Below are 25,893 nucleotides of genomic sequence, written 5' to 3' on the forward strand. Positions count from 1 at the left end.
CTTTTTCTACGGAGACAGACGGCTGGGATGGAAACCACAGCAGCCAACCCGTCTTTGCCAGTGAGGCCCCACACTATGAGATCGCAGCTGTGGCCTCTGTGGGTGTGTCCTCGGCAGGCGCACCTACACAGTTTCTCTTGGGACCTTCTGGGCCCTCGTGCACGCTGCAGCTTTCCAAAGGGCTTAGCTGTGCGGAGTTACGCGCCCACCTGCAGCAGGTGATCTCCAGCGGCTCCTCGTTCCACCAACACTGGCATTACAAGTCTCAAGTTCAGCAGCCTAGGGGCCGGGTGCCCATTCCCCGGAGAACTGATGCCGTGTGCACTTTGGGCCACTGCACAGTGTCTGTGCATGTCCTTTGCCGGTTTTTCTTTTTTAAACTGGGTTGTCAGCCTTTTTCCTTCCTGACCTGTAGTCGCTCATCCATCCTTCTGAATAGCTTCTGACGGGGATTCTCCCAGGAAACACTTCCTCCAACTGTAACCACCGCGGAGCCACAGAGCTCCTGTTCACAGTTTAGCCCAGGACAGGGGCGATGGGTGCGCCCTGTGGGGTTTCCTGTATATGGAAGTTTTCGGAGTCTGAAGCCTGGGGTCCAGGAGGTTCCGGGAAGGAACTCTCCTGACAGCCAGGCCTCCAGAGCTTCGTCTGCACGTGAGCTTGGCGTGCACCAGCTGCGCGGCCAGGCCAGACGACACCGCCTCTGAAGTTTGGTCTCATCGGCAAAGCCAGTGCCACGCACCTCCCAGGTTTAGCCCCAGGCTTCGAGGCTAGAGGCCCCGCAGGGAGCGAGCTGTGACTGTGATCCACAGGCAGAACCACGGAGGCGGGGCGCGCCCCGGGGCCAGATTCTGACTTGCCCACCTGCACGCTGTGTGACCTTCAGCACGCGACTAACCTCTCTGTGCCCGTTTTGAGGAAAACAGCAGCGCCTGCCCCTGTGAAGCGCTGAGACCAGGATGGACCGCGCTCTCTGCGAGCGTTTGCTGCTGGCGTCCGCAATAAGCAAAATCGCGAGGCGTCTGCACGAACTAGGAAGCCCACCGACCATACGACAGGCCGCGGCCAGAGGCACAGACTCCGGAAGGCAAATGGCCAAAGCCACAGACGAGTAGGGCCACCCGCGTCCCTAAAGCGTCACGAGCTGAAGAACCGGCGGGCGCAAGCTCCGGCGCACGGCAGCGCGGGGCTGGGGGCGTCGGGCAGCCAGGGCCCCAGCGCGCCAGCAGCCTGCCAGCGCCGGGAGCCGCCTTCCGCGGCGGCCTCTACACAGCGCGCGGCTCGCGCCGTTTGCGGGGCAGAAGCGTTAGCGGATTCGCGGCGGTGGGGCTTGGGGGCGGGACCGCGCGGCAGCGTCGTCGCGCGACGCACGGTCCCGACGCAGCGTGACGCGTCGTGACGCAGCCTGACGCGCGGGCGCCGCGGCGGGTACGAGCTCGGGCGGGCGGGACGGCGCCCCCTGCGGCCGGGCCTGGCCGGGCTGCGCTGGGCTGGGCTCGGGCAGGGTCGCAGGGGCGGGGGTGTGGCAGGGGCGCGGGTGGCAGTCCTGCAGGTCGCAGCGCCGCCGCCGCCCATGCTGCTGCCCCTGGCCTGCCTGCACGGCCGCGTCGCTCAGTGCCTGACCTCCCTGCTTTTGCTTGCAGAGCCGCTCCCGAGGCCCCGGCGCGGCGCGAGGGCGCGGGGCGCGGCGTCCACAGGCGCCGAGGCCGCCCCCGCCGCCCCGCCCGCGAAGATGGCGGCGGAGCTCTACACCCCCGCCAGCACGACGGCCGCAGACCTCGCCAACAGCAACGCGGGCGCCACCACGGGCAGGAAGGTCGGGCCGCGCAGCCCGCCCAGCGCCCCCGCGCCCGCCCCGCCGCCGCCCGCGCCCGCGCCCCCTACACTCGGCAACCACCACCCGGAGAGCCCCGGCTGGCGGTGCTGCCGCCCCACGCTGCGCGAGAGGTGAGCCCGCCCCCCGCGGTCCCCGCGCGCTCCGGCGCGCGCGCCCCCAGCCCATGCCTCTGCCTTTGCAGGAACGCGCTCATGTTCAACAACGAGCTCATGGCCGACGTGCACTTCGTCGTGGGGCCCCCAGGGGCGACCAGAACGGTGCCCGCCCACAAGGTGGGTAGCGGCGGCCCCTCTCGGAACGCGTGCCCCGCCCGCCGTGTGGCTGCCTTGCAGCCTGCGGGACAGCCAGGCTCACGGCGGCGCTTTCTCCTCCCAGTACGTCCTGGCTGTTGGCAGCTCAGTCTTCTATGCCATGTTCTACGGGGACCTGGCGGAAGTCAAATCTGAAATTCACATTCCAGACGTGGAGCCTGCAGCTTTTCTGATCCTGTTAAAGTAAGTCCACTCTGTGCTGGGGAACGACGGGTGGGTCCGTTCTAGGCAGCCTCCTGTGGCTTCTGGGGGGACCCTGCAGGAGCTGATGGGCTCCTCACCCACGCCCAGACCCGCAATGGATGCTCAGGAGCCAGCCCCTGACCCAGGCCGTCTCACCTAGGTACATGTACAGTGATGAGATCGATCTGGAAGCCGACACAGTGCTGGCCACGCTGTACGCTGCTAAGAAGTACATTGTCCCAGCGTTGGCAAAAGCCTGCGTCAACTTTCTGGAGACGAGTCTGGAAGCCAAGAACGCCTGCGTCCTGCTGTCCCAGAGCCGGCTGTTTGAGGAGCCTGAGCTGACGCAGCGCTGCTGGGAGGTCATTGACGCACAGGCCGAGATGGCCCTGCGGTCCGAAGGCTTCTGCGAGATAGACCGGCAGACTCTGGAGATCATCATCACTCGGGAGGCCCTCAACACCAAGGAGGCAGTGGTCTTCGAGGCCGTCCTGAACTGGGCCGAGGCAGAGTGCAAGAGGCAGGGGCTGACAGTCACCCCACGAAACAAGAGGCATGTTTTGGGGCGAGCCCTCTATCTGGTACGAATTCCAACGATGACCCTGGAGGAGTTTGCCAACGGCGCTGCCCAGTCAGACATCCTGACTCTGGAGGAGACCCACAGCATCTTCCTGTGGTACACCGCCACCAACAAGCCCCGCCTGGACTTCCCCCTGACCAAGAGGAAGGGCCTGGCCCCGCAGAGGTGCCACCGATTCCAGTCTTCTGCCTACCGCAGCAACCAGTGGCGGTACCGCGGGCGCTGTGACAGCATCCAGTTCGCAGTGGACAGAAGGGTATTTATTGCGGGGCTGGGCCTGTATGGGTCCAGCTCTGGGAAGGCTGAGTACAGTGTGAAGATTGAGCTCAAGCGGCTTGGGGTGGTGCTGGCTCAGAACCTGACCAAGTTCATGTCGGACGGATCCAGTAACACTTTCCCAGTCTGGTTTGAACACCCAGTCCAGGTTGAACAAGACACCTTCTACACGGCCAGTGCCGTCCTGGACGGCAGCGAGCTCAGCTACTTTGGGCAGGAGGGGATGACGGAAGTGCAGTGTGGAAAGGTGGCCTTCCAGTTCCAGTGCTCCTCGGACAGCACCAACGGGACGGGGGTCCAGGGTGGGCAGATCCCTGAGCTCATCTTCTACGCCTGAGGAGCCCAGGGAGGCTGCAGCAGGTCGGAGAGAGAGTAGCGGGAACGTCAGATGCTAACTGCTGCTTGACGCCATGCGAGCCGCACTTCACCTTGTGTCTCGTTGGCACGTAGTCAGCTGAAGCTTGATTCTGGGAAGTAAACGCCTTTCCACACAGCCAGAGCCCGGGGAGTCCTTGTCTTTGGCATGCAGCCAGCTGAACCTTGATTCTGGGAAGTAGATGCCTTTTCCACACAGCCAGAGCTGGGGGAATTGGGGTCTCAGGCATCTCTGGTGTGCTGGAGTGCATGGCTCAGGTAGAGGAAGATTTAGGGCACAAGACAGGCCCCGAGATCCCATGCCACCTGCTTTGAGGGGCTGGATGTTCCTGCCACCCTCTTGGATTTTAAGTGGTTCCAAGCTTAACTTGAGACCTTCCCTTTAAATCTAAAATTGGCAAAGTCACTTAAAATAGTGGCCCTGTGTAATAAAGGTCGTGTAGAATAACAACCATGTGTCAGTAATGACTACGGGAGCTGTACAGTGGGGTGTTCTCCTTCTCACGCAGAGAACAGCTCCTGCCCATCCCTAGGAGAAAACCTTTCATGCTGAACATGCTATATGGTTAGAAGCAAAGTGTGCCCCTGTGAAGCCCGTCCGTCCCGCTGGGTTGCTGGTGCTGTGGGCCACCGTGGGAAACAAAAGGTGCCTGGCTGTATGTCCTAATGCATCACTAGCACCTCAGAGTCCCACCCTGGGAATAGGCTGTCGGGGGGAGCATTCTGCTGTGGGCCCAGCGTTCGGACCCCTGGGGACACAGTGTCACTGGCGGGGACACTACTGTGGGGCAGCTTGTTGCAGGTGTGGACTGGGGTGGAGGAGGCTCTCCCACCCCTTGCCTCTGTCCTCCCACTCTGCACGCCCCGGTAGGCAGTTGCTTTCTGGAAAACCTGTTTGGCCCCTGAAAGGAGGGACGACCCCCCCTTAGCACCTGGGAGACAGCCCGGGCCGAGTGCCTCTCTGCTGCTGCAGCTCACGCTGCTCAGTCCCGTTGGTGACCGAGCCCCACTTGCTTCTTTTCCACAAGGACATATACTCCTAGATGCAGACAGGTACAGTAACAAAGGGCTCTAAGCAGGCTGTGGAAACCAGTCATCCACTTGGTAAAGAAAGAAAAGGTCAGTTGGAACCATCAGGTGGTGAGTGCTGTTCTGATCCTTTCCTTCTAGACTTTTCCCCTTGGTCGAATTCTGCACACATGAACACTGCTGCTGCCTCGAGGGGGAGACAGGACTTACATGTAACACATGTCGAGAAGGGCGTACAGGAGCTCCATAAGCTCACACACACTGGGCACTCAACACAGACAAAAGCGGCAGGAAGACCACAAAAGAGAGCTGTGGCTGGAAAGCACATCTAGGAGCTGCCCCACTGTCCCCATCTGTCCAGAGGCACCTGGTGCCAGGTGTGTTCCTTAAACCCTGTCCACGCAAGATGCTCCCAGCACACGGCACTTGTTTCGCCATCTGTCTACACCCTCCTGCGCACGTGACGGGACTGACAATGGGCCTTCTGGTTTTGCAGCAGAAAGCCCCAGGCCAGGTGTAGTAGCTCGTGCCTGTAATCCCAGTGCTTTGGGAGGCCAAGACAGGAGGATCGCTTCAGGCCAGGAGTTTGAGGCTACAGTGAGCTATGATTGTGCCACTGCACTCCAGCCTGGACGACAGAGCGAGCCTCTGAGCTCCTAGCAGCTTTAGGAGACATTTCTTACCTTGAGTGGTCCTATGCTTAGACAGGATTTCCCTCTACTGCTCAAAAGATATTTGTCACGCTGGTCCCCACAGCAGTCTTACCCAGATGCCTACCTATGGCCGGCGCATTGATGCAGAGTTCTCTTGCCAAGAGAAGAAACGTCTTTCCCAGCACATACACATTCACCTGAGAGAGAGAGATCACAACCAGAAACAGCATTGGTATTTAAGGAGATGTTCACTTTTTTTCTCTTAAAATGCATTCTTGTTCAGTCTTGAAAGACTCCGATGGCCTGTGGAGCAGCCACCCCACACCCGCAAACCTGGCCGTCCTCCCTCGGCTGCTGGGGCTCCCAGGGCCCTGCCTTCTTCCTCTAGGCCGCTGCTTTAGAGCCCGCTGCCGTCTCGCCAATGATGACATCTGTTTAGAAGAAAACCTGGCTGCAGGGTCCCTCCCAGGGCGTAATCACACTGTGCACCTGCATTTCATTCAGAATCGTGTACCCACAGCACAACTGTCCTGCTCACACGTGCTCCTGCCAGCCACAACTCCAGCCTGGGCTCCAATGGGCCCAGGGGGCCTGGCCTCAGCCCTCTTGCTGGGATTGAGATCTGTGTTCCTCAGTGACTTCCCCCGCCCCCTGCACTGTTCCCACCTCAGGTCTAAATCCACCTGCCATTGCTCTTTTCCCTGTCAGGGCAGCAGAGGTGAGGCCCAGACCAAGAGGGGCAACCCAGAGGGCTGGCAGCGATGGAAGTACCATTGCTTGTCCTCAGCAAAACGAGGACTCCACCCTGCGTGCAGACCCCGTGCACAGCCCTGCCACAGCAACACCATGACCCGCTGCTGGCCTCTGCCAGCCCATCTCAAACTCCGCACCCCCAAACTTGTGTCCCAGAGACACAGGGGTCGATGAGACCTGAACGCTGAGAGTGAGGAATCTCCAAAGGGCTTTTACATGGAAACTCACACTTAAAAAGCCATGCACGTAGAACACATGTAGGTTTTTTTTTTTTTTTTTGAGACAGTTTCACTCTTGTTGCCCAGGCTGGAGTGCAATGGTGGATCTCAGCTCACTGCAACCTCCGCCTCCCAGTTTCAAGCGATTCTCCTGTCTCAGCCTCCTGACCCGCTGGGATTATAGGCGTCCACCACTACACCCGGCTAATTTTTGTATTTTTAGTAGAGACAGGGTTTCACCATGTTGACCACACTGGTCTTAAACTTCGGACCTCAGGTGATCCACCAGCCTCGGCCTCCCAAAGTGCTGCTGTGAGCCACTGTGCCCGGCCTAAACACATGCAGTTCGTTCCAGAGCTGCTAACACGTATGAGGACCATTTATCAGAAATCTTCCCACTAACAGTCTAACTGGCTGCTTCCTGAGGGCAGGGGTCAGGGTAGAGCATGGCCAGCTGCCCACCATCTCTCTCCCAGGGCAGCAGGTGGATTCTGCCTACAGACTTCCCTCGTGGGTGGGTGTCTAAGGAGATGTGTGCCCAGGCCAGCGAGCAACCTGGGTGTGCCCTAAGGCAAGGATCAAGACAGTGACCCCGTGAGCTCTCCATGGGACTATCTGAGTCCCCAGGAGCCTGACCACCTCCAGAGCAGCTGCCCTGGCCCTGGCCTCATGCTCATCCTCCCTGGGAGTCACGGGGCTGGAAACAGGGTTACGTGGTTTGCCCTGAACCAAGCACAGAGCACCTGAAACGTGGACTTGCTGGATTATCACAATTCCAGCAGAGTATTTTTAGCTTGACCACAAAATACTTCAGCAATAGCTTCTGCGGTGCCATTTATAAAGACAGCTGGGAGGACAAGGACCCCAGGTGCCACCTGACATTGGCAGAAGCCTAACTGTGGGCTGCAGCCAAGGGCGCCAGGCCCCCGAGGACCTGAGGTGGCAGCACAGCCAATGGGTGCCCAGAACCCCTGTGGGTACCTGGGTCTGGACACAGCTCCCTTCAAGGAGTGAAATCTACATGCGTTCTGCACTGTGGTCACAACTGTTTTCAGTGACATTTCTCTTTTTGAGTCAACAGCATGGTCACTGAGGACCTGTGGTGCAGGCACAGTGCAGAGCCTGAATGTCCTCACCCTGGGTCTTATCTACACAGGGGTTCTTGGGGTTGGTCTTTCCACTCTGTCACTTTGTTCAGTCATGTGGAAAGAGAGCTGTAACTGATTAAAATGCCTTCTGTGGTATCTAAAAAGGAAGTGTCTCCAAAGAGTCTGTAATACAAGACTTTTCTGCAATTTAAAATGCATGCAAGAGGCCAGGTGTGGGCGTTCATGCCTGTAATCTTAGCACTTAAGGAGCCATGGTGGGAGGACTGCTTGAGCTCTGGAGTTCAAGACCAGCCTGGGCAACATGGCAAGACCCCATCTCTACTGAAAATACAACATAGCCAGGCACGGTGGCGGGCGCCTGTGGTCCCAGCTACTTGGGAGGCTGAGGTGGGAGGATCGCTTGGGCCTGGGAGACAGAGGTTGCAGTGAGCTGAGATAGCGCCACTGCACTCCAGCCTGGGTGACAGAGCAAGATTCTGTCTCCAAAAAAAAAAAATTTTTTTTTAAATGCATGCAAGCCCAAAAGAAATAATCTCCTATACCTAACTAGGTTACTCACAATTTTAATTAAAAATAAAATAATCTCCTTTGTGTAGGACAGAAGTGCACTGTTCACCCAGGCCTAGTTAACACCCACCCGTGCCCACCACAAGCAGCTGCCCTCCTGCCATGGAGACCCACACTCCCACGAGTCTCGGACTGTGACCCCCATGTCATAAAGGCCCCTCATCCTACAGACCAAAACTTCCCGTCCGGGCAGGCAGCATAGACCAGCCACTGAGGTGTGTGGGGGCACCCAGCGTGCCCCGGTCACAGCCCCAGATGGGGAGAGACGCAGGACGGAGGTTGTCTACCTGGAGCAGGTCGCTGAGGTCCAGGAGCATGTCTGCGGCAGGAGTCAAGGATGCGGTCGTGTGGCTGGCAAGCTTGGGTTACCAGCCCACCTTCAAATGGGCAAGACGGCAGGACTGCACCCCAGGGAGCTGGAGTCGCCCCTCCAAACGTAAGCCCCGCCTCCGATCAGGAAGGAAAGGTGGGGTAGAGGCGAGGCACCGCGCTCAGGCCTCACCAGAACCTCCCAGCACCAGGCACGAGGGAGACTTCTGTCAACCCAATACCAGGACAAGGGACTGCAAGAAACAGGGAGCCAGACCGGGGGGGGCCAGACCAGGGGAGCCAGACTGGGGGGGCCAGACGGGGGGGGCCAGACTGGGGAGGCCAGACGGGGGAGCCAGACCGGGGGAGCCAGACCGGGGGGGCCAGACCAGGGGAGCCAGACCGGGGGGGCCAGACTTGGGGGAGCCAGACTGGGGGGGCCAGACGGGGGGGGCCAGACTGGGGAAGCCAGACAGGGAAGCCAGACCTGGGGGGCTAGACTGGGAGGGGGCCAGACTGGGGGAGCCAGACTGGGGGAGCCAGAAACGTGGGGGCTTCAATCTGATCCTGGAGAGAGCGCGCACCCCCACACGCCCACCTGCCCAGTCAGGTGTCCACTGCATGGTGGGTCTGCCGCCCATACACAGCACAGAAGACACAGGGACACCCATGCTCCCTGCAAGGGCACTTCCTGAGCACTTACCAGGCACCAGGCAGGCAGTCCTCCTGGGAGACAGAAACATACACCTGGGGCCCCCTTGGTGAGCAGTGAGTCTACAGGGACCACACCAGGGGCTGTGCTTGAGAGACGTGTGCAGGGACCCCGCACAGGATCTGTCCTCGCTCAGATGAACAAACAGAACCCAGAATGTGTCCTAAGTGATTCAAACCTCAGATGGATCCATAAATTATCAAACACCAGCCACTGCTTAGTACAACCTGCCAGACAGCTAAGGTGCACATCATTCACGGCCCCACTGTAGCTTCGAGAAGTCACTCTGGACACCTCCTGGAGCTGGATCCGGAGCCCTCACAAGCAGTCAGGTGGCTAGGATGTTGGCTGGGACGTGAGCAGCTGGGACGTGAGCTGCGAGGCCTGTGAACAAAGGCACGTCTAAAGGCAGGCAGTCTGCGACTATGGGCTGGACGCACCGCAGCACAGCCAACAGCCAGCCAACAGACTCATGAGAGGCACTGTGCGAAGACTGGCGGTGGGGGCGGGGCCAGTGACATCAAAGGAAAGCAAAGGACGGCAGTAAGGGCTACTCGGGGAAATGCCCATGGCAGCCAACGTGCACAGACGGGAAAAGGAGGCCAAAAGGCTACATCCTATGGGTGGCTCCAAGCCTGTACCTTCTGGAACAGGCAAAACTATGGAGGAGACATCAGGCCAGTGGCCACCAGGGCTGGGGGGAGGGAGGGTGCGTGGGCGGAGTGGAGAGTTCCAGGACACTGCAGCCGCTCTGCACCATACCACACTGGGGGATTCATGTTTTGCGTAAAACCCAGTTAGGCACAGCACCAAGAGTGACAGTTAACGTGAACTGCAGACTTCCGTTACCAATAACCTGGCAAGACGGGCTCATCAACCACAGCAAATGTACCAGCAAGATGTTAACAACGTAGGGAATTGGGGATTGAAGGGGGAGTATGGAGGTCTGTACTTTCTATGTAATTTTTCTGTACACTAAGACTGCTCTAAGAAACGAACTCTATCTGAGGCCGGGCGCGGTGGCTCACGCCTGTAATCCCAACACTTTGGGAGGCTGAGGCAAGAGGATCACTTGAGATCAGCAGTTTGAGACCAGCGTGGCCAACATGGTGAAACCCTATCCCAACTAAATACACAAACTCGTGGTGGCGGGCACCTGTGATCCCAGCTACTTGGGAGGCTGAGGTGGGAGAACAGCTTGAACCCAGAAGGCGGAGGTTACAATAAGCCAATATTGCACCACTGCACTCCAGCCTGGGCAACAGAGCGAGACTCAGTCTCGAAAAAAAAAAAAATGAAATGAATTCCATTTAAATAAAAAAAAGGGAAAACAATTCAACGGAAGCTTCATAAAGACAAAAAAATGGCCAAGAACCACATGAAAAAGGACTCAACTGCATTAATCATCATCAGAAATGCAAACAAAAATGTGACACCGCCACGTGCGCGTGACGTCACTGAGCGCCGGGAAGGATGCGGAACAAGCACAGCTCACCCACGCTGCTGACGGAGGCGTGAAGCGGTACAACCACCTTGGGAAAAGGCCTGGGCGTTTCTTATAAAACTAAACGCGCGCCTCTGACCCACCTACTATTTCTCTTGTGTAAATACCACTATTTACACTATTTACACAAGAGAAATTTACACTATTTCTCTTGTGTAAATACCACTCTTAGGTATTTACACAAGAGAAATAAAAACGGGGCTGGACATGGTGGCTCATGCCTGTAATCCCAGCACTTTGGGAGGCCAAGGCTGGCGAATCACAAGGTCAGGATATCAAGACCATCCTGGCTAATACAGTGAAACCCCATCTCTACTAAAAATACAAAAAAATTAGCCAGGTGTGGTGGCATGCACCTTTAGTCCCAGCTACTCGGGAGGCTGAAGCAGGAGAATCGCTTGAACCTGGGAGGCAGAGGTTGCAGTGAACCGAGATTGCACCACTGTACTCCAGCCTGGTCGACAGAGCGAGAGACTGTCTCAAAAACAAAAGAAATAAAAACAGATGTCAGCCAGGTACGGTGGCTCACACCTATAATCCCAGCACTTTAGGAGGCTGAGGCCAGCAGATCACCTGAGCTTGGGAGTTCAAGACCGGCCTGGGCAACACAGTGTGACCATGTCTCTACAAAAAATCCAAAAATTAGCCAGATATGGTGACAAACACTTATTGTCCCAGCTACTCAGAGGCTGAGGCAGGAGGACTGCTTGTGCCAGGAGGCTGAGGTTGCAGTGAGCTGTGACTGCGCCACTGCACTCAGCCTGGGCCAGAGCGAGACTGTCTCTAAAAAGAAAAAGAAAAAAGAAATATGTCCACAAAAAGACTTGTAGAAGAACGTTCATAGCAACTTCATTCAGAACAGCCAAAAACAGGGAGCAACCCAGGCATCCATTAATACAAGAGTACTCTGGCTTATACTCACACAGCAACAGCACTCAGCAAACTACACACCACGGATGCCTCTGAAAATCACGTCTGCCGGACACAGGGGTCCACGCCTGCAATCTCAGCACCTTGGGAGGCCGAGGCAGGCAGTTGCTTGTGGCCAGGAGTTCGAGACCAGCCTGGCCTACATAGCAAAACCCTGTCTCTACTAAAAATACAAAAGATTAGCGGGACGTGGTGGCATGCACCTGTAGTCTCAGCTACTTGGAAGGCTGAGGCATGAGAATCGCTTGAACCCAGGAGACAGACGTCGCAGTAAGCTGAGATTGAACCACCCTACTCCAACCTGGGCAACAGAGCAAGATTCTGTCTCACACACACACACACACACACACACACACACACACACGGCATGTCAAGTGACAGAAAGGGGCACAGACCGTATGATTCCATTTACAGAGCGTTCCAGAACACGCACACCTGGTCTTTACCGGAAGAAAACAGAAAGCGCAGCTACCTCTCGCGGGGCTGGGACTGCTGGAAGGGGCGTGAAGCCCATCTACCCACAGAGCCTGCCCTGGCCTGACAGACGACTGGGTGCAGAGGTGTGGCCGAGTCTCAGAACTCTCCAGATGGAGCAGTTAGGGCCCGTGCATCTCACTTTAAGCCAACTTCACCTTCAAGGGAGAAAAATAACCGGGAACGATCCTCCCCTCTACTCAGCGGAAGGGCTGCCTGCGGAAGGGCTGTGGGCAGTACACGCACATCTGCAACTTGCCTTGAAATGTGCCGAAAAGGCCGGGCGCGGTGGCTCACGCCTGTAAACCAAACACTTTGGAGGCCGAGGTGGGCGAATCACCTGAGGTCAGGAGTTCAAGACCAGCCTGACCAACATGGTGAAACCCCATCTTGAAAAAAAAAAAAAAAGAAATGTGCCGAAAAACAGGATGGTGAGGGCAGCGGGCCACAAGTGTGAGTGAGGGACTCCACGATTCACTTCGACTTTGCGGGTGTTTAACAATTTTTTTTTTCTGAGACAAAGTCTTGTCCTCTTGCCCAGGCTGGAGCGCAGTGGCTCCATCTTGGATCACCGCAACCTCCACCTACTGGGTTCAAGCAATTCTCCTGCCTCAGCCTCCCGAGTAGCTGGGACTGCAGGCGTGCGCCACCAGGCCTGGTTAGTTTTTTTGTATTTTTAGTAGAGATGGGGTTTCACCATGTTGGCCAGGCTGGTCTCAAACTCCTTACCTCAGGTGATCTGCCCACCTCAGCCTCCCAAAGTGCTGGGATTACAGAAGTGAGCCTCCAAGCTCAGCAGAACATTTTCTTAATAAAACAAATGGGAGCAGGTGTGTACATTTTTAAAAGGAGCTTGGAATTAAACATTTAACCAAGTTAAAATGACTGCTCTCCTTGAAACAAAAATCACCCTGCACTGATCCTCGTTCACCTGGCTCTGTTGGGAGCTTTCAGGAGTTTCCAGAGAATATCACATTCCCTCCGGCCAACCCTGAGAGGGCCCATTAATGCCTCTGGGCCGCCCCAGAGGTCTCCCAGCTACTGAGTGCCAGGGGCTCTGGAGGCTCTCCTGGGTCCAGCACAGCCACTTCCTGTGTCCTCCCAGCAGCCCCTCCCTTCTGCTGAGCAGCTGCTTCTGACCGTCTGGGAATTACAGAAGAGGACCTGTCTGAGGCCCCCAGCGTGTGAGAGCCTCGAGTCCGCCAGCTGGGGCCTCTTTTTGCCTCCCTCCTGGCCCCTGCCACGCTCTGCCAGGTGGCATTCTGGTCAGTGCACCCGAGTGCCAGCTGGGGGAGAGATGCGTGAGCACAAAGGAGGGCGGGGGATGCACGCCTTCAAAGGGCACGTTCTCCAGCGTGGCACAGGCACGCGAGGCTCCCGTCAGCGGCCGACACTGCCCAGAAACGGTCCAGTCGCAACGGTGCAGCCGTGCAGCCCGCTGCGGGGCCACTGCACAGCCCCGGCCCCAGGACCCAGCCAGGCCTCTCCACTACAGCTGTGGCCGACACAGCGAGGGGCCACGCCCCCGTGAAGAGCACAGGGAAACAGGCCGCCCACACCACCTGCCTGGTTGCACAATGCTTGCAGGGAGGAAGAAGCACAGACGGGTCCTCACTCAGACACATTTTCCTTAGGTGGAAAAGTTTAGAGATTTAAATAAGACAGAACTAAAACGTAAAAGAGTAAGATATTTCTCTCAACAGTCTTACGTAGAAATGTTTTTACTAGATATCCAAAGAGAGAAGCCAGAGAAACTGCCCTTGTCTATAAGCCCCATAGAAAGGGCTGTGTCCACAAGTCAGCAGTGGAGGTGCCAGCAGGGGCCCGCCAAGTGGACATCACCATTCCCGGCCCCATGGGACTGGAGAGTGGACCACAGTGCTAGGACAAGGAGCGAAACCCGAACCTTCTGGAGAAGACGTCCAGCCGTGCACTGGCTCGCGACTCTCAGCCCCGATCCAAGCACCACCCGCCTTCTGCAGACCCCCACTGCTCTGAGTGCTCCCCACCAGCAGCCAACACCCCTGGACGTAGGAACCCACGGCCCAGCCAAAGCTCCATGGAGAGCAGCAGCCCCAGCCCCGCCCCGCCCCGCCCCGCCCAGGACAAGGTCCTGGCAGCACTCAGCACTCAGTGCCCGACCAAGCACCCACATGGGAGCCTGGCAGGCAGGCGTGCCTGGACCGGGCTCTGAGGGACCCTGGCTTGGAGTTGGGCCACTCACCCCAGAGCTCAGATGCCCTCAGCACCCCAAGAGCAGGCCCCCATCAGGACCCAGGCCCAGGCCATGAGCAGCCCTGCCCCCACCAAACTCCCCAGGGACCACCCTGCTCCTCCGCCTGGGAGTCCCTGAGTGACTGACTCGGGGAGGAAGGCCCGCTGGCCTTTATTCTATAATAAAGCACTCGCTCATGCCTGTAATCCCGGCACTTTGGGAGGCTAAAGCGGACCAGCTCAAGAGATCAAGACCATCCTGGCCAACATGGTGAAACCCTGTCTCTACTAAAAACACAAAAATTAGCTGGGCACGGTGGCGGGCACCTGTGGTCCCAGCTACTCAGGAGGCTGAGGCCCCTCTCCAGACCCCTCTGGCCTCCAGGGAAGAGCACGTGTGTCACTGCTGGGCCTCGCCCACCCCCTGCACAGTGACCAAATCCCTGAGCCACTGCTGGCTACCACCCCCACAGTGGGCTCCTGTGTGCAGGACATCTCAGATAATCTAACACCTCACTGCTGTGTTCATGCATGGCCTCTGTAAAGTTCAAGAGTACCCAGGTGCCTTCTCAAAGCTCCCTGCTCTGAAGACTGAGCCTCCCACACAGCTGGGAGTCTGGCTCTGTCCCACCCACACCCAGACAGTCCCAACGATGATGCCGCTGCTGTCCAGGCAGCCACCTTACCCTCCCAGCCCTGGGCTTTCGGGCACACGCATGCGACCAGGCACACGGATGGCCCCAGGAGGAGCTGAGGGTCACGGGGGTAACATGCAGTGTCTCAGCCCAGGCCTCCTTCCAGTTCTCACCAATTCTAATGAGCCATTATAGTCTGGGAGTGCCAGGCCAGAATGCCTAAGGACAGGAGTTCAAGACCAGTCTAGACACCATAGTGAGACCTCGTCTCCATTAAAAAAAACATATATATGGCCAGGAGCGGTGCTTCATGCCTGTAATCCCAGCACTTTGGGAGGCCAAGGTGGGCAGATCACAAGGTCAAGAGTTCGAGACCAGCCTGGCCAATATGGTGAAACCCCGTATCTACTAAAAATACAAAAATTAGCCAGGCATGGTGGCACGTGTCTGTAGTCCCAGCTACTCAAGAGGCTGACGTGGGAGAATCATTTGAACCTAGGAGGCAGAGGCTACAGTGAACTGAGATTGTGCCACTGCACTCCAGCCTGGCAACAGAGCAAGACTCCTCCAAAAAAAAAAAAACAACAACAGCTGATCCTCGAACAACAACACGCTTGAAGCACCAGTTGGAAATCTGCATAGAACTTTTAACTCCACCAAAATTTAACTACTAATCCCTTACTGGTGACCGGAAGCCTACCAATACAGAGAAATTTATAGCCTTGAGTGCTTATATTAGAAAGAACAGGCCAGATACAATAGCTGACACCTGTAATCCCAACACTTTGGGAATCCTGGGTAAGGGTAACTGGAACCCAGAAGTTTGAGACTAGCCTGGGCAATATAGTGAGACCCCATCTCTAGTGCGCCTATGGTCCCGGCTACTCGGGATGCTGAGGCCAGAGGATCGCCTGAGCCCAGGAGCTGGAGGTTGCAACGAGCTGCGGTGGTGCCACGGCAATGCAGCCTGGGAGAACAGAGCAAGACCCTGTTCTAAAAACAGTTCTTAATTAGGCCGGGCGCGATGGCTCATGCCTGTAACCTCAGCACTTTAGGAGGCAGAGGTGGGCGGATCATCAGGTCAAGAGATCAAGACTATCCTGCAACGTGATGAAACCCCGTCTCTACTAAAAATACAAAAATTAGCCAGGCGTGGTGTCGACACCAGTAATTCCAGCTACTCAGAGGAGTCTGAGGCAGGAGAATCGCTTGAACCTGGGAGGTGGAGGCTGCAGTGAGCCAAGATCGGGCCACTGCACTCCAGCCTGACAGAGTAAGACTCTGTCTCAAAAAAAAAAAATTGCTTTAATCAGTGTTATTTACATTAAGTAACAGATTAAGGGGAAATGTACATGATATAATCATACCAATAATATATTAAAAGCATGTATTTGATAAAATTCAGTACTTTTCATGACAAAACCTCTTGGAAAATTAGAAAACCAGGTAACATCCTCAAGCTGATAAATAGCCCTGTACACAAAAGTCTACCGCAGACACGTATGGGGAAGAGCAGAAAACACCCCTCCCGGGACAGGAGAGAGCCAGGCACGTCCCCTCCCCAGGGCCACGCTGAGTCCTCAGCATACAAAAGGCAGGACAGATATTGAGATGTATGTGGGTTAACAAGGAAGAACCAAGGCTGGGTGGGGGGCTCACACCTAGAATGCCAGCACTTTGGGAGACAGAAGTGGGCAGATCACTTCAGCTCAGGAGTTTGAGACCAGCTTGGACATTACATATAGTGAAATCCCAGTTCTACAAAAATTACAAAAATTGGCCGGGCGCACTGGCTTACGCCTGTAATCCTAGCACTTTGGGAGGCTGAGGCGGGAGGATCACTTGAGTCGGGAGTTCGAGACCAGCCTGACCAACATGGAGAAACCCCACCCCTACTAAAAATACAAAATTAACCGGGTGTAGTGGTGCATGCCTGTGATCCCAGCTACGCAGGAGGCTGAGGCAGGAGAATCGCTTGAACCCAGATGACGGAGGTTGTGGTGAGCCGAGACTGTGCCATTGCACTCCAGCCTGGGCAACAAAAGCAAAATTCAGTCTCAAAAAACAAACAAATTAGCCAGTGTGGTGGTGCATGCCTGTAGTCCCAGCTACAAGGGAGGCTGAGGTAAGAAAATCGCTTGAGCCTGGGAGGCAGAAGTTGCAGTGAGCCAAGGTTGGGGCACTGCACTCCAGCCTGGGCGATCAAATGAGACCCTGTCTCACGGAAAAAAAGAAAAGAAAGGAAGAGCCAAAACAGGCATTAGAAGCAGCAGCCACAGTCGCGTACGTTAAAAGACAGACTCCAAAGCTCAAACAGTAAGACTGACAACTGAACTCAGTAGGAATGAATATAGTAATAATGGCAACATACGGAACTCGGCTACACCTCTGCCATGCCAGCAGCAAGACACCACTGACGGGGGCCCCGACGGGTCCGTGCTAGGTGTGCCCATTTCCAGGTCAGCCTTTTGGAGGCTTGAAATGGCCACTTCTTTTTTGAGACGGGGCTCACTCTGTTGTGCAGGCTGGGGTGCAGTGGTGAGATCACGGCTCACTGCGGCCTCGACCTCCTAGGCTTAAGCGATCCTCCCACCTCAGCCTCCGCAGGAGGGGGCACCACAGGTGTACACCACCAGCCATGCTTTTTTTTTTTTTTTTTTTGTAGAGACCGGGTTTCACCATGTTGCTCAAGCTGGTCTCAAACTCCTGGACTCAAGCGATCCTCCTGACTAGGCCCCCTAAAGTGACAGGATTACGGGTGTGAGCCATTGCGCCTGTCCTGAAATTGCAACTTCTTCGTGCCTAATGATGTGGGCGCCTTCTGATTCCCTCATCAGCCATGCTTCTGATGCCTTCTTCTGACCACTTCAACTGTTACCAAGGCCCTGTCCTTGAGGAGGCAGCAGAGGGGGAGGAGCAGGAACACAGGGGTTTGTGGCAGAACGAGGCACTTGCTAGAACAGAGGGACAGAGAAAGGAGCCTGGCTTGTCAGAAGTGCGGGCTCTGGAAGCCCATCCCAGACCCCAGAATGAGCCGAATGCACATGGCCCCTGTTGACCTGATGCACGTTTCTGCAGCCTGAGAGAGGAGCAGGTCTGAGGGGAGTGTGACGGCTGGCAGCAGAGGCCTTGCTCCCATGCGTGGCCAGGTGTGGCATGGAGGTCGAGGCTGGAGGGCCATGGGAGCCAGGCATGCTCTCTGCAGACCTGCTCTATGGAAACGGGTGATGGCACCATCCACAATGCTGGCCCCAGGGCTCAGGCGCCCTCTAGGGCTCACTGGCCTGTCATCATCCCAAGACGTCCTCTCCCATGCAGGCCTAGGGCAGCCTGGCTGGACAGGAACAAACGTCAAAGACTCACAGACCAGCTGTGGGCAAAAGCTGCAATAACAAATAGACACAGCCAGAAAAGCACACTGGCCAGAAACCACCTGCTCGGCAGCGGCACGGGTGCTCGTTCCAGCCCCAAGTCTCTGCCTGGCACGTCCAGGTCCTGCGTCTCAGCTCTGCTGCCCAGGCAGCCTCCCTGGGCTGGGAGCCAGGAGCAGACTTGGGCCTGGGGTCAGCTGGGCCTCGCCAGACTCGGTGGGACTCAGCGGTCTGCTCCTCCTCCAGGAATCTGGGACTGGCTGCAACGGCCGCCAAGGTGCGGAGCCAGGAGGGGCAGTGTGTGTGCACAGCCTCCGGCACTTTCGGAGAATGGTGGATACACCTGAGGAGCAGGCCACAGTGAAGGGTGAGCAGGAGGAATGAGCTTGGATGTTCTTAAACCAAGCCCTTGTTCCTTTCAAGCGAGGACTTCCCGTGTCCAGTCCTGGGCGCAGGGCACTAGTCCCACCCATGGGCTGGATGACGTGACAGGAGGATCCTGGGGGTGCCTCTTCTGGGGTGGGGGCCACGCACCCCACAGCGTGAGCTCACGGCACAGGACCCTCTGTGTCCTGCTGATGGCAGAGTTGGGGTGGGGTGGCGGGTGCTGTTGTGCCCTGGCTAACCGGGAGGCATCCAGAAGGTGAGTGGGAGCGGGCTCTGCTTCTCAGCCTGCAGTGGGCTGCCCGGGCGCTGTGCATCACCCCTAAAGGCACGTGTGTGCTGTGAACACTTTTACGCAGAAATGACAAATTCCAAATATTAAAAGGACATTTTAAGGATTGAGTGCAGTGGCTCACGCCTGTAATCCCATCACTTTGGGAGGGCAGGGCGGGTGGATCAGTTGAGGCCAGGAGTTTGAGACCAGCCTGGCTAACATGGTGAAACCCATCTCTACTCAAAATACAAAAAAATTAGCTAGGCATGGTGGCGCACACCTGTGATCCCAGCTACTCGAGAGGCTAAGGCATAAGAATCACTTGAACCCAGGAGGCAACGGTTGCAGGGAACCGAGATTCTGCCACTGTATTCCAGCCTGGGTGACAGAGCGAGACCCTGTCTGAAAAAAAGGGGGACATTTTAATGAAACATCCTGATACTGAGGGTTGCCCAGCCAGAGGCACAGCCAGCAGGTTATCCAGCTCACCGTCTCTAGGAGCCCTCCCCATACCCCACTCAAAAGAGAAGCCAGCCACCAGGGTCACCTGGCACCCAGGACAGTTCTCAAGGGGGACCAACCGTAAAAACACAGACAGGAGAGAAAGGAGTTCAAGATGAGAAATTGCTACACTCAGGAAGATGGGAGATTACAAGAAAGATTCAGAAAACACAGAGAGCTCTTAGAAATTAAAAATAGGAGAAATGAAACAGCTCTGCTGGAAGGTCAAGTTCAGGCACTGTCCCAAAGCAAAAAGATGACCGTACGCAGAAGAAGGAAGAGATGACCACATGGGTTCAGTGCGGCAGGCGGAGTAACCAGAAGGGAGAGAAAGCTAACAACCAATCAACAGAAGCTCAGGATGGGAGGTGGTCAGATGCCACAGGCCTGCTGGGCTCACACTGCCATGAGATTCTGAACGTGGAGTTAAAGACAAGGCGCTGAAGCACAGCAGCCGCACAGCAGGGGCACAGCAGGGGCACAGCAGGGGCCGGGAGCCAGAGGACCGCGGAACTGCCCGGAGAGAATGCTGGAGGCAAGGCGACACAGCAGGGGCGAAACCTGGGAGGCAGACATGTGGCCGGGCACGCCGCCCCACCAGACACAGGGTGGGGACAGAGAGGGGGCCGCCTTCGGAGGGTTGCAGCTCGGAACACATCCCTCTCCCGGGAGCCTTTGCAGAAGGCACCTCACGAGATGAGGAGGGCGTGGACCAGGAAGCGGAGTTCCATGCAGTGGAGATGAAGGGAGCCCCCAGGGAGCAGGGCAAAGGTGCAGGTGTGGGCAGCACAGGGCGGAGGAGGCTGGAAGGCTCCGGGCTCCCCTGTCCAGGTGTGGGCAGCACAGAGCGGAGGAGGCTGGAAGGCTTTGGGCTCCCCTGTCAAGAGGCTGAAGGCAGCTTCTGACCCATGTGTGTGTCTGCAGAGGGCAGCAGCAGGCGCGGGGCCACATGCACACACTGGACACTGGACCCTCCACACGAGGCCAGGCTGCACAGCGCTGCTCAGCCCGGCCCCTGCTAGCCTCTCCTCTAAGAGCCAGTGGCCTGGCCTCAGAAAGGGCCAGCCCAGCACCATGAGATCTTGTTCTCACCCACCGCCCACAGGCACTCAGTCACCACAGTCCACAGCCACAGGCACTCAGCGCCCACCTGGCTACAGCCCACTCAGCAGCAGGACACCACCTGCTCAGACCAGAGGGCGGCCCGAACCACTGGGGACGTGGAGACAGCACCCAAGGCACAGCAGGTCCACGGGTGGGAAGAGTCCAGGGCATGACTCCCAGGGACCCACAGAACCCTGGCTCTGCACACCCAAGGGCTGTGTGAGGAAGGCAGGTGCCCAGCTCCCCAATTCTTTAATCCAGTAAAAGGAGACCCCAAATTCAGAAAGCCCTGCATCAACTGAGACAGTTTCTCCCATAAGGCGTTTTTCAATTAAAGACAAACATCAAGTTACTGCAACTACCAAGTCCCAACATTTGAGGGGAGCCAACTAAGCACCGAGACGGGGCCCTCTGAGAGGCTCCCAAACCGAAGGATACGCGGTGTGCCCTCCGTGCGGCAGACCAGGTAGAGGCAGGCGGCGATCACGTGGGCCGTCTTGCGGCCGCGGGTCAGGTGCCGGCTCACGGCCATCTTGAAGAAGTTGAAGGCGGTGTCGAGGCAGTGCTGGTTCAGCTGCAGCTGGTTCCCCAGGTGGTGGATGTGGCGCCGCCCTAGGGCACAGCACGAGACAGCTCTTAGTAAAGGTTCCTGCGGAACGTGGCCCGGACCACAAGGCTGCAGTTGCGACTGAAGAATACAGATTTGCACTTTTCCTCCTAAGTGTTTGCGCTCACTTTTTGTGTGTGGGTTCAACTTTTTATTTACGGACAGTAAAATGTGAATTTCCCGTGACCTCCATGCACTATGAGATGCTGTTCCCTAGGTTCTGGGTGGTGTGTGCAGTGTGGCTGAATGTGCCTCTCTCTAGGGATCTGAGGTGCAGCGTGTCTGCCAAGGGCTCAGTCTGAGCTCGCTGGCCAGTACAACGCCCCTGACTGCCCTGGGCTGCAGTGAATGCCCCTTTTCCTACAGCCACACGTCCCAGCGCCGCCTCTCCCTCCCCAGCTGCAGGGAGGCCGGGTCAGCCCACCCCTCCCTTTTCAGCAGGGCCCACTCTGCTCAGCCCAGCCCCTGCCAGCCTCTCCTCTAAGAGCCAGTGGCCTGGCCTGAGAAACGGCCAGCCTAGCACCATCCCCTGCACCCGCCCAAAGGGAGGGCCGTAGCAAAGGCACGCCCAGCAGACCAGAGGGCACTGGACCCTCCTAGGGGCTGTGAGGTGCTGGAGGTAGCTGGGACGGCAGCATCCGAGCGCACACACCTCCTTGGAGCAAGACCTTCCCAAAGCTGTGGGCCACACACGATGGCATCAGGAGGGGAGCGGTGGAGGTGCCCCGCAGGCGGGAGGAACCTCGGGAAACAAAATCAATGCAGAGCACAGGCGCCGAGCACAGGCTGCTGGGGAGCGCCTGGATCAACCTCACAGCTCCACTCTGTCTGCAGTGTCATGGGCAGGCAGAGTCCATGGGCAGGCAGAAAGAAGCCCAGTGGGGTACCCAGAGGACACGTATGGTGGGTCAAGGCTCGATTCAGAGGAAAGCTGCCATCATGGAGATTCCAGTTCCTACCGCATCCTCCGGCACCCAAACCCACAGTCCTGCAAGTTTGGAGTCCAAATCCAACTTTTGCCACTTATAAATTTTATAATCTTAGGTATCTGATACTTAGTTTTCTTATCAGTAAAGTAGGCACACGAAGTCAAAAACTGACGCCCCAGATTTATTTAATAAGGGCTCATGGGCTGGAGGAGGTGAAGGCTGATGCTGTGCTCACGCCACACTTCACTGACAATGACAAGCAGCCAGAGGTGGGCAGCTGCTGAGCCTGCACCCCAAGGAAGCTGGTGGCCAGGGTACACAGTCTGGTGGGTCTGGGTCAAGCCTCACACTCTGCCAGGCCCCTGGCAGTCAGCAGCACCACACGGAGCCCAGCCCTGCTGTGGCCCTGCCACTTTGAGCACCCACGGCCGCCTGGCTGGAGTTCATGGAGCTCTGAGGCCTGCAGCCCAGTTAAACTGACATGGAAGGTGGTCACCGTCTCCAGAGCTGAGGCCTGGGCAGAGCCAGGACCCCGACAGAAAGGACAAAAAGGCCAGCCAGACCAGCACAGACAATCCCCAGGGCCCTGCAAGGCCCAGAGGGAAACAGAGTCAGCTGATGGGTGACCCGCTGAAGCTACGGCTCCTTACCTACCAGCTCTCTGGGGTATGTTTGGAAAATTCCATAACGAAAGGTGAGAGAGAGGTCCTCTCTAGAGGCCACACACTTGAGGCTGGTACTGGATTGGATCCCAAGCCCCAAGCCCCAACCCCACAGGCAGCAGCTCATGTTCCCATGCAAGGGTGCTATGATCTGAATGTCTGACTCCTCCTAAAATTCCTATGTTGAAATCCTAACCCCTATGGGGATGGTATTAAGAGGCAGGGCCTTTAGGGGTGATTAGGTCAGGAGGCAGAGCTCTAATGATGAGCTCAGTGCCTTTAAAAACGGAACCCCAGAGAACAGTGAGAAGGGCTGTGAGCTGGGAGGCAGCGCTCACTAGAGAGATGGGGAGGAGGCAGCTGTCTCCTCCATCTCCATTGCCATTGTGGACTTCCGGCTCCAGAGCGTGAGAAACACATTCCTGCTGTTCCTGCTGTTTCGTCTGCTGGTCTGTGGTGTCCTGCTACAGCAGCCCAAAAGGAGCTGGGGGCTTACGATGACTGCAGTAAGCTATTACCATCTTCTTTCAATACAAAGCACATACGGTAAAAGTGACCCTCTGAAAGCGCGCAACCCCATGGTGCTAGCACAGTCACAGAGCCGTGTGGCGATCGCCACAACCGTGCACATTTCCCATCAGCCAAAAAGAAACTCCATCCCATCACACTTTCTCCCCCCGCAACCCCAGTAAGTTTTTAACTCATGAGCTGGGCAAGCATCATTAGCAAACTGAATAAATAACGACATAAGGCACATGTGCAGTTTGCAAATGCATAAAGATGTTATTAATAAACACAAATAACATAAAAACCAACTCCTAATTAGCTAGCCATAGCCTGTGACTCTCCTTAGATTTCCAACAAATGAATTCTAAAAATAAACTCAGACCAGACAGCGTGGCTCATGCCTGTGGTAACCCCAGCACTTCGGGATGCCGGAGAAGGTGGATCACTTAAGCCCAGAAGTTCAAGACCAGCCTAGGCAACATAGTAAGACCCAATTGCTAACATAAAGAAATACATAGATAAAAAAATAATCTGCTGGGTGTGGTAGTGCAAGCCTGTAGTCCCAGCCAAGGTAGGAGGACCGCTACAGCCTGGAAGTTTGAGGCTGTAGGGAGCCATAATTTTGCATTGCAGTCCAGCCTGGGCAGCAACTGAGCGAGACCCTGTCTTCAAATAAACAAAAAAGGAAAAAGTCTGAGGCATATCAGCACCTAAATGTAAACTATAAAGCAACAAAGCTTGCAGAGGAAAACACGAGAGTATCCTCAGACCTTGGAGGAGACAAGGATTGCTTAAACTAGTCACAAACAGCCCTAACCATAAAATCTGATATACTAGGACTTCATTAAAATTAAGAAATTTCTAGCCAGGTGCAGTGGCTCACATCTGTCATCCCAGCACTCTGGGAGGCCGAGGTGGGAGGATTGCTGGAGCTCAGGAGCTGAAGACCAACCTGGCCAACATGGTAAGACCCCCATCTCTATTTTTTAAAAAAAATTAAATATTAGTGGATGTGGTGGCATGTACATGCGATCCCAGCTACTCAGGAGGCTGAGGTGGAAGGATGGCTTCAGTCTGGGAGGCTGAGGCTGCAGTGAGCCGTGACTGCATCACTACACTCCAGCCCGGGCGACTGAGTGAAACCCAGTCGTTAACATAAAAAAACAACAAACAAAAAATAAAAAAAAATTAGAAAAAGAACAAAGAAAACAAAACAAAAAGAAATTAAAAAAAAAAAAAAAAAAAAACTCAAGCCTGTAATCCCAGCACTTTGGGAGGCCGAGGCGGGTGGATCACGAGGTCAAGAGATCGAGACCATCCTGGTCAACATGGTGAAACCCCGTCTCTACTAATACAAAAAAATTAGCTGGGCACGGTGGCGCGTGCCTGTAATCCCAGCTACTCAGGAGGCTGAGGCAAGAGAATTGCCTGAACCCAGGAGGCGGAGATTGCGGTGAGCCGAGATCGCGCCATTGCGCTCCAGCCTGGGTATCAAGAGCGAAACTCCGTCTCAAAAAAAAAAAAAAAAAAAAAAAAAAAGAAACCCAGTCGTTAAATAAAAATTCTGTTCATCAAAAGACAACATGACGAGAGTGAAAAAACAAGCTGTAGACATGGGAGGCAGTTTCGAAACATGTCTATCCAACAAAGGACTCAAATCCACAACATGTAAACACATGTATCCAACAAAGCATTCAAATCCGTAACACATAAAGAACTTCTACAAATCTGTAAGAAAAAGACAACTCAATTTTTAAAAACCAAACATGCACAAAAGACACCAATAGGCACCTGACACAGAAAGGTGTCCACATGACCGAGAAGCATGAGCAAAGGTCGTGGTCACAACTCACCAGGGAAAGCGAATTAAAGCCACGGTGAGAGTGCTACAAACCTACCAGAAAGACTAAAATCGGAAAAATCGATTTCACTGTGACCCGAAAGTGCTCTAAAAATACATCTTTTTTTTTTTTTTGAGATTGAGTTTCGCTCGTTACCCAGGCTGGAGTGCAATGGCGTGATCTTGGCTCACCGCAACCTCTGCCTCCTGGGTTCAGGCAATTCTCCTGCCTCAGCCTCCTGAGCAGCTGGGATTACAGGCACGCGCCACAATGCCCAGCTAATTTTTTGTATTTTTTTTTAGTAGAGACGGGTTTTCACCATGTTGACCAGGATGGTCTCCATCTCTTGAACTCGTGATCCACCCGCCTCGGCCTCCCAAAAAAATACATCTTTTTTTAAAAAATTCATTTCTGTGTGATTCCCACTGTGCGAAGCAGAAAACCAAGCCAAGGCAGTGGGCAGCAGGTAGTTTCTGAGCTGCCGCAGGCCTGACTCCCATAGATTTGTCAGGTGGCTGAAGGTCTGCACATTTCTTACTAAACACGTTATACCAGGAAAAACAGACCAAGAGAACAGGTATGCGTCCCAAACCAAAGGCTCATCAGGTCAACGAAGAGAGAACCCCACCAAGCGGCGTTTCAGAACTGCGGCTCAGTGACAGACGAGGAGGACCAAAGCCAGCGGGGAGGACGAGGGATGCGTGGCGCTGTGCCCGCTTCCTGCAGGAAGGCATTCATGTGCCCGACACACAGGCACTTCTACAAAACTGCCCTTCAACAGGGCCAGGAAGCACTGCTCGAAGAATTTCAGATGACTGAAATCATAGAGGGTGCCGTCTACTGCGGGAGAATCAAGCCGGAAGTCAGGAGGAAAGGGCCGAAATCACACAGAGGGTGCCGTCTACTGCAGGAGAATCAGGCCGAAGTCAGGAGGAAACGGCCAAAATCACACAGAGGGTGCCGTCTACTGCAGGAGAATCAGGCCGGAAGTCAGGAGGAAACGGCCAAAATCGCACAGAGGGTGCCGTCTACTGCAGGAGAATC

General features: G+C 55.8%; 2 protein-coding genes across 5 annotated transcripts in view; one reads left to right on the top strand and one right to left on the bottom strand.

Annotated features, from left to right (window-relative positions):
- Positions 1-25,893, bottom strand: part of BRF1 (BRF1 RNA polymerase III transcription initiation factor subunit) — a 70,128-nt gene that overhangs the window by 28,754 nt on the left and 15,481 nt on the right. For 2 of the 3 annotated variants that reach the window (XM_012471119.3, XM_012471120.3), the window contains exons 3-5: positions 20,742-20,915; positions 8,179-8,210; positions 5,369-5,441 (exon numbers count right to left, since the gene is read on the bottom strand). In XM_012471119.3, coding sequence (XP_012326542.1) covers positions 5,369-5,441; positions 8,179-8,210; positions 20,742-20,915 — 279 coding nt within the window. Of the gene's footprint in view, positions 1,120-5,368; positions 5,442-8,178; positions 8,211-20,741; positions 20,916-25,893 lie in introns of those variants that run through there. The other variant, XM_012471122.3, reaches the window with a different exon arrangement.
- BTBD6 (BTB domain containing 6) lies at positions 1,574-4,013 on the top strand. 2 transcript variants are annotated; one of them, XM_012471123.3, is made up of 4 exons: positions 1,574-1,947; positions 2,019-2,109; positions 2,213-2,331; positions 2,492-4,013. In XM_012471123.3, exons 1-4 carry the CDS (start codon positions 1,574-1,576, stop codon positions 3,522-3,524), a joined length of 1,617 nt encoding a protein of 538 aa, XP_012326546.3. In that variant the 3' UTR covers positions 3,525-4,013. The 2 variants fall into 2 exon arrangements, with proteins under 2 accessions (XP_012326546.3, XP_064231346.1); XM_064375276.1 differs by having other exon boundaries at positions 1,798-1,816.

The sequence above is a fragment of the Aotus nancymaae genome, unplaced genomic scaffold (assembly GCF_030222135.1).
Source record: "Aotus nancymaae isolate 86718 unplaced genomic scaffold, 86718_ANA_hifiasm-v0.15.2.pri h1tg000011l, whole genome shotgun sequence".
NCBI classification, from domain to species: domain Eukaryota; kingdom Metazoa; phylum Chordata; class Mammalia; order Primates; family Aotidae; genus Aotus; species Aotus nancymaae.

Bases quoted from the DNA above. Each gene is read 5' to 3' on its own strand.
- BTBD6 (XM_012471123.3), top strand. From the start codon at position 1,574: ATGCTGCTGCCCCTGGCCTGCCTGCACGGCCGCGTCGCTCAGTGCCTG. The intron at 2,110-2,212 runs GTGGGTAGCGGC...TTCTCCTCCCAG, and splicing joins GAACGGTGCCCGCCCACAAG to TACGTCCTGGCTGTTGGCAG. The intron at 2,332-2,491 runs GTAAGTCCACTC...CGTCTCACCTAG, and splicing joins GCTTTTCTGATCCTGTTAAA to GTACATGTACAGTGATGAGA.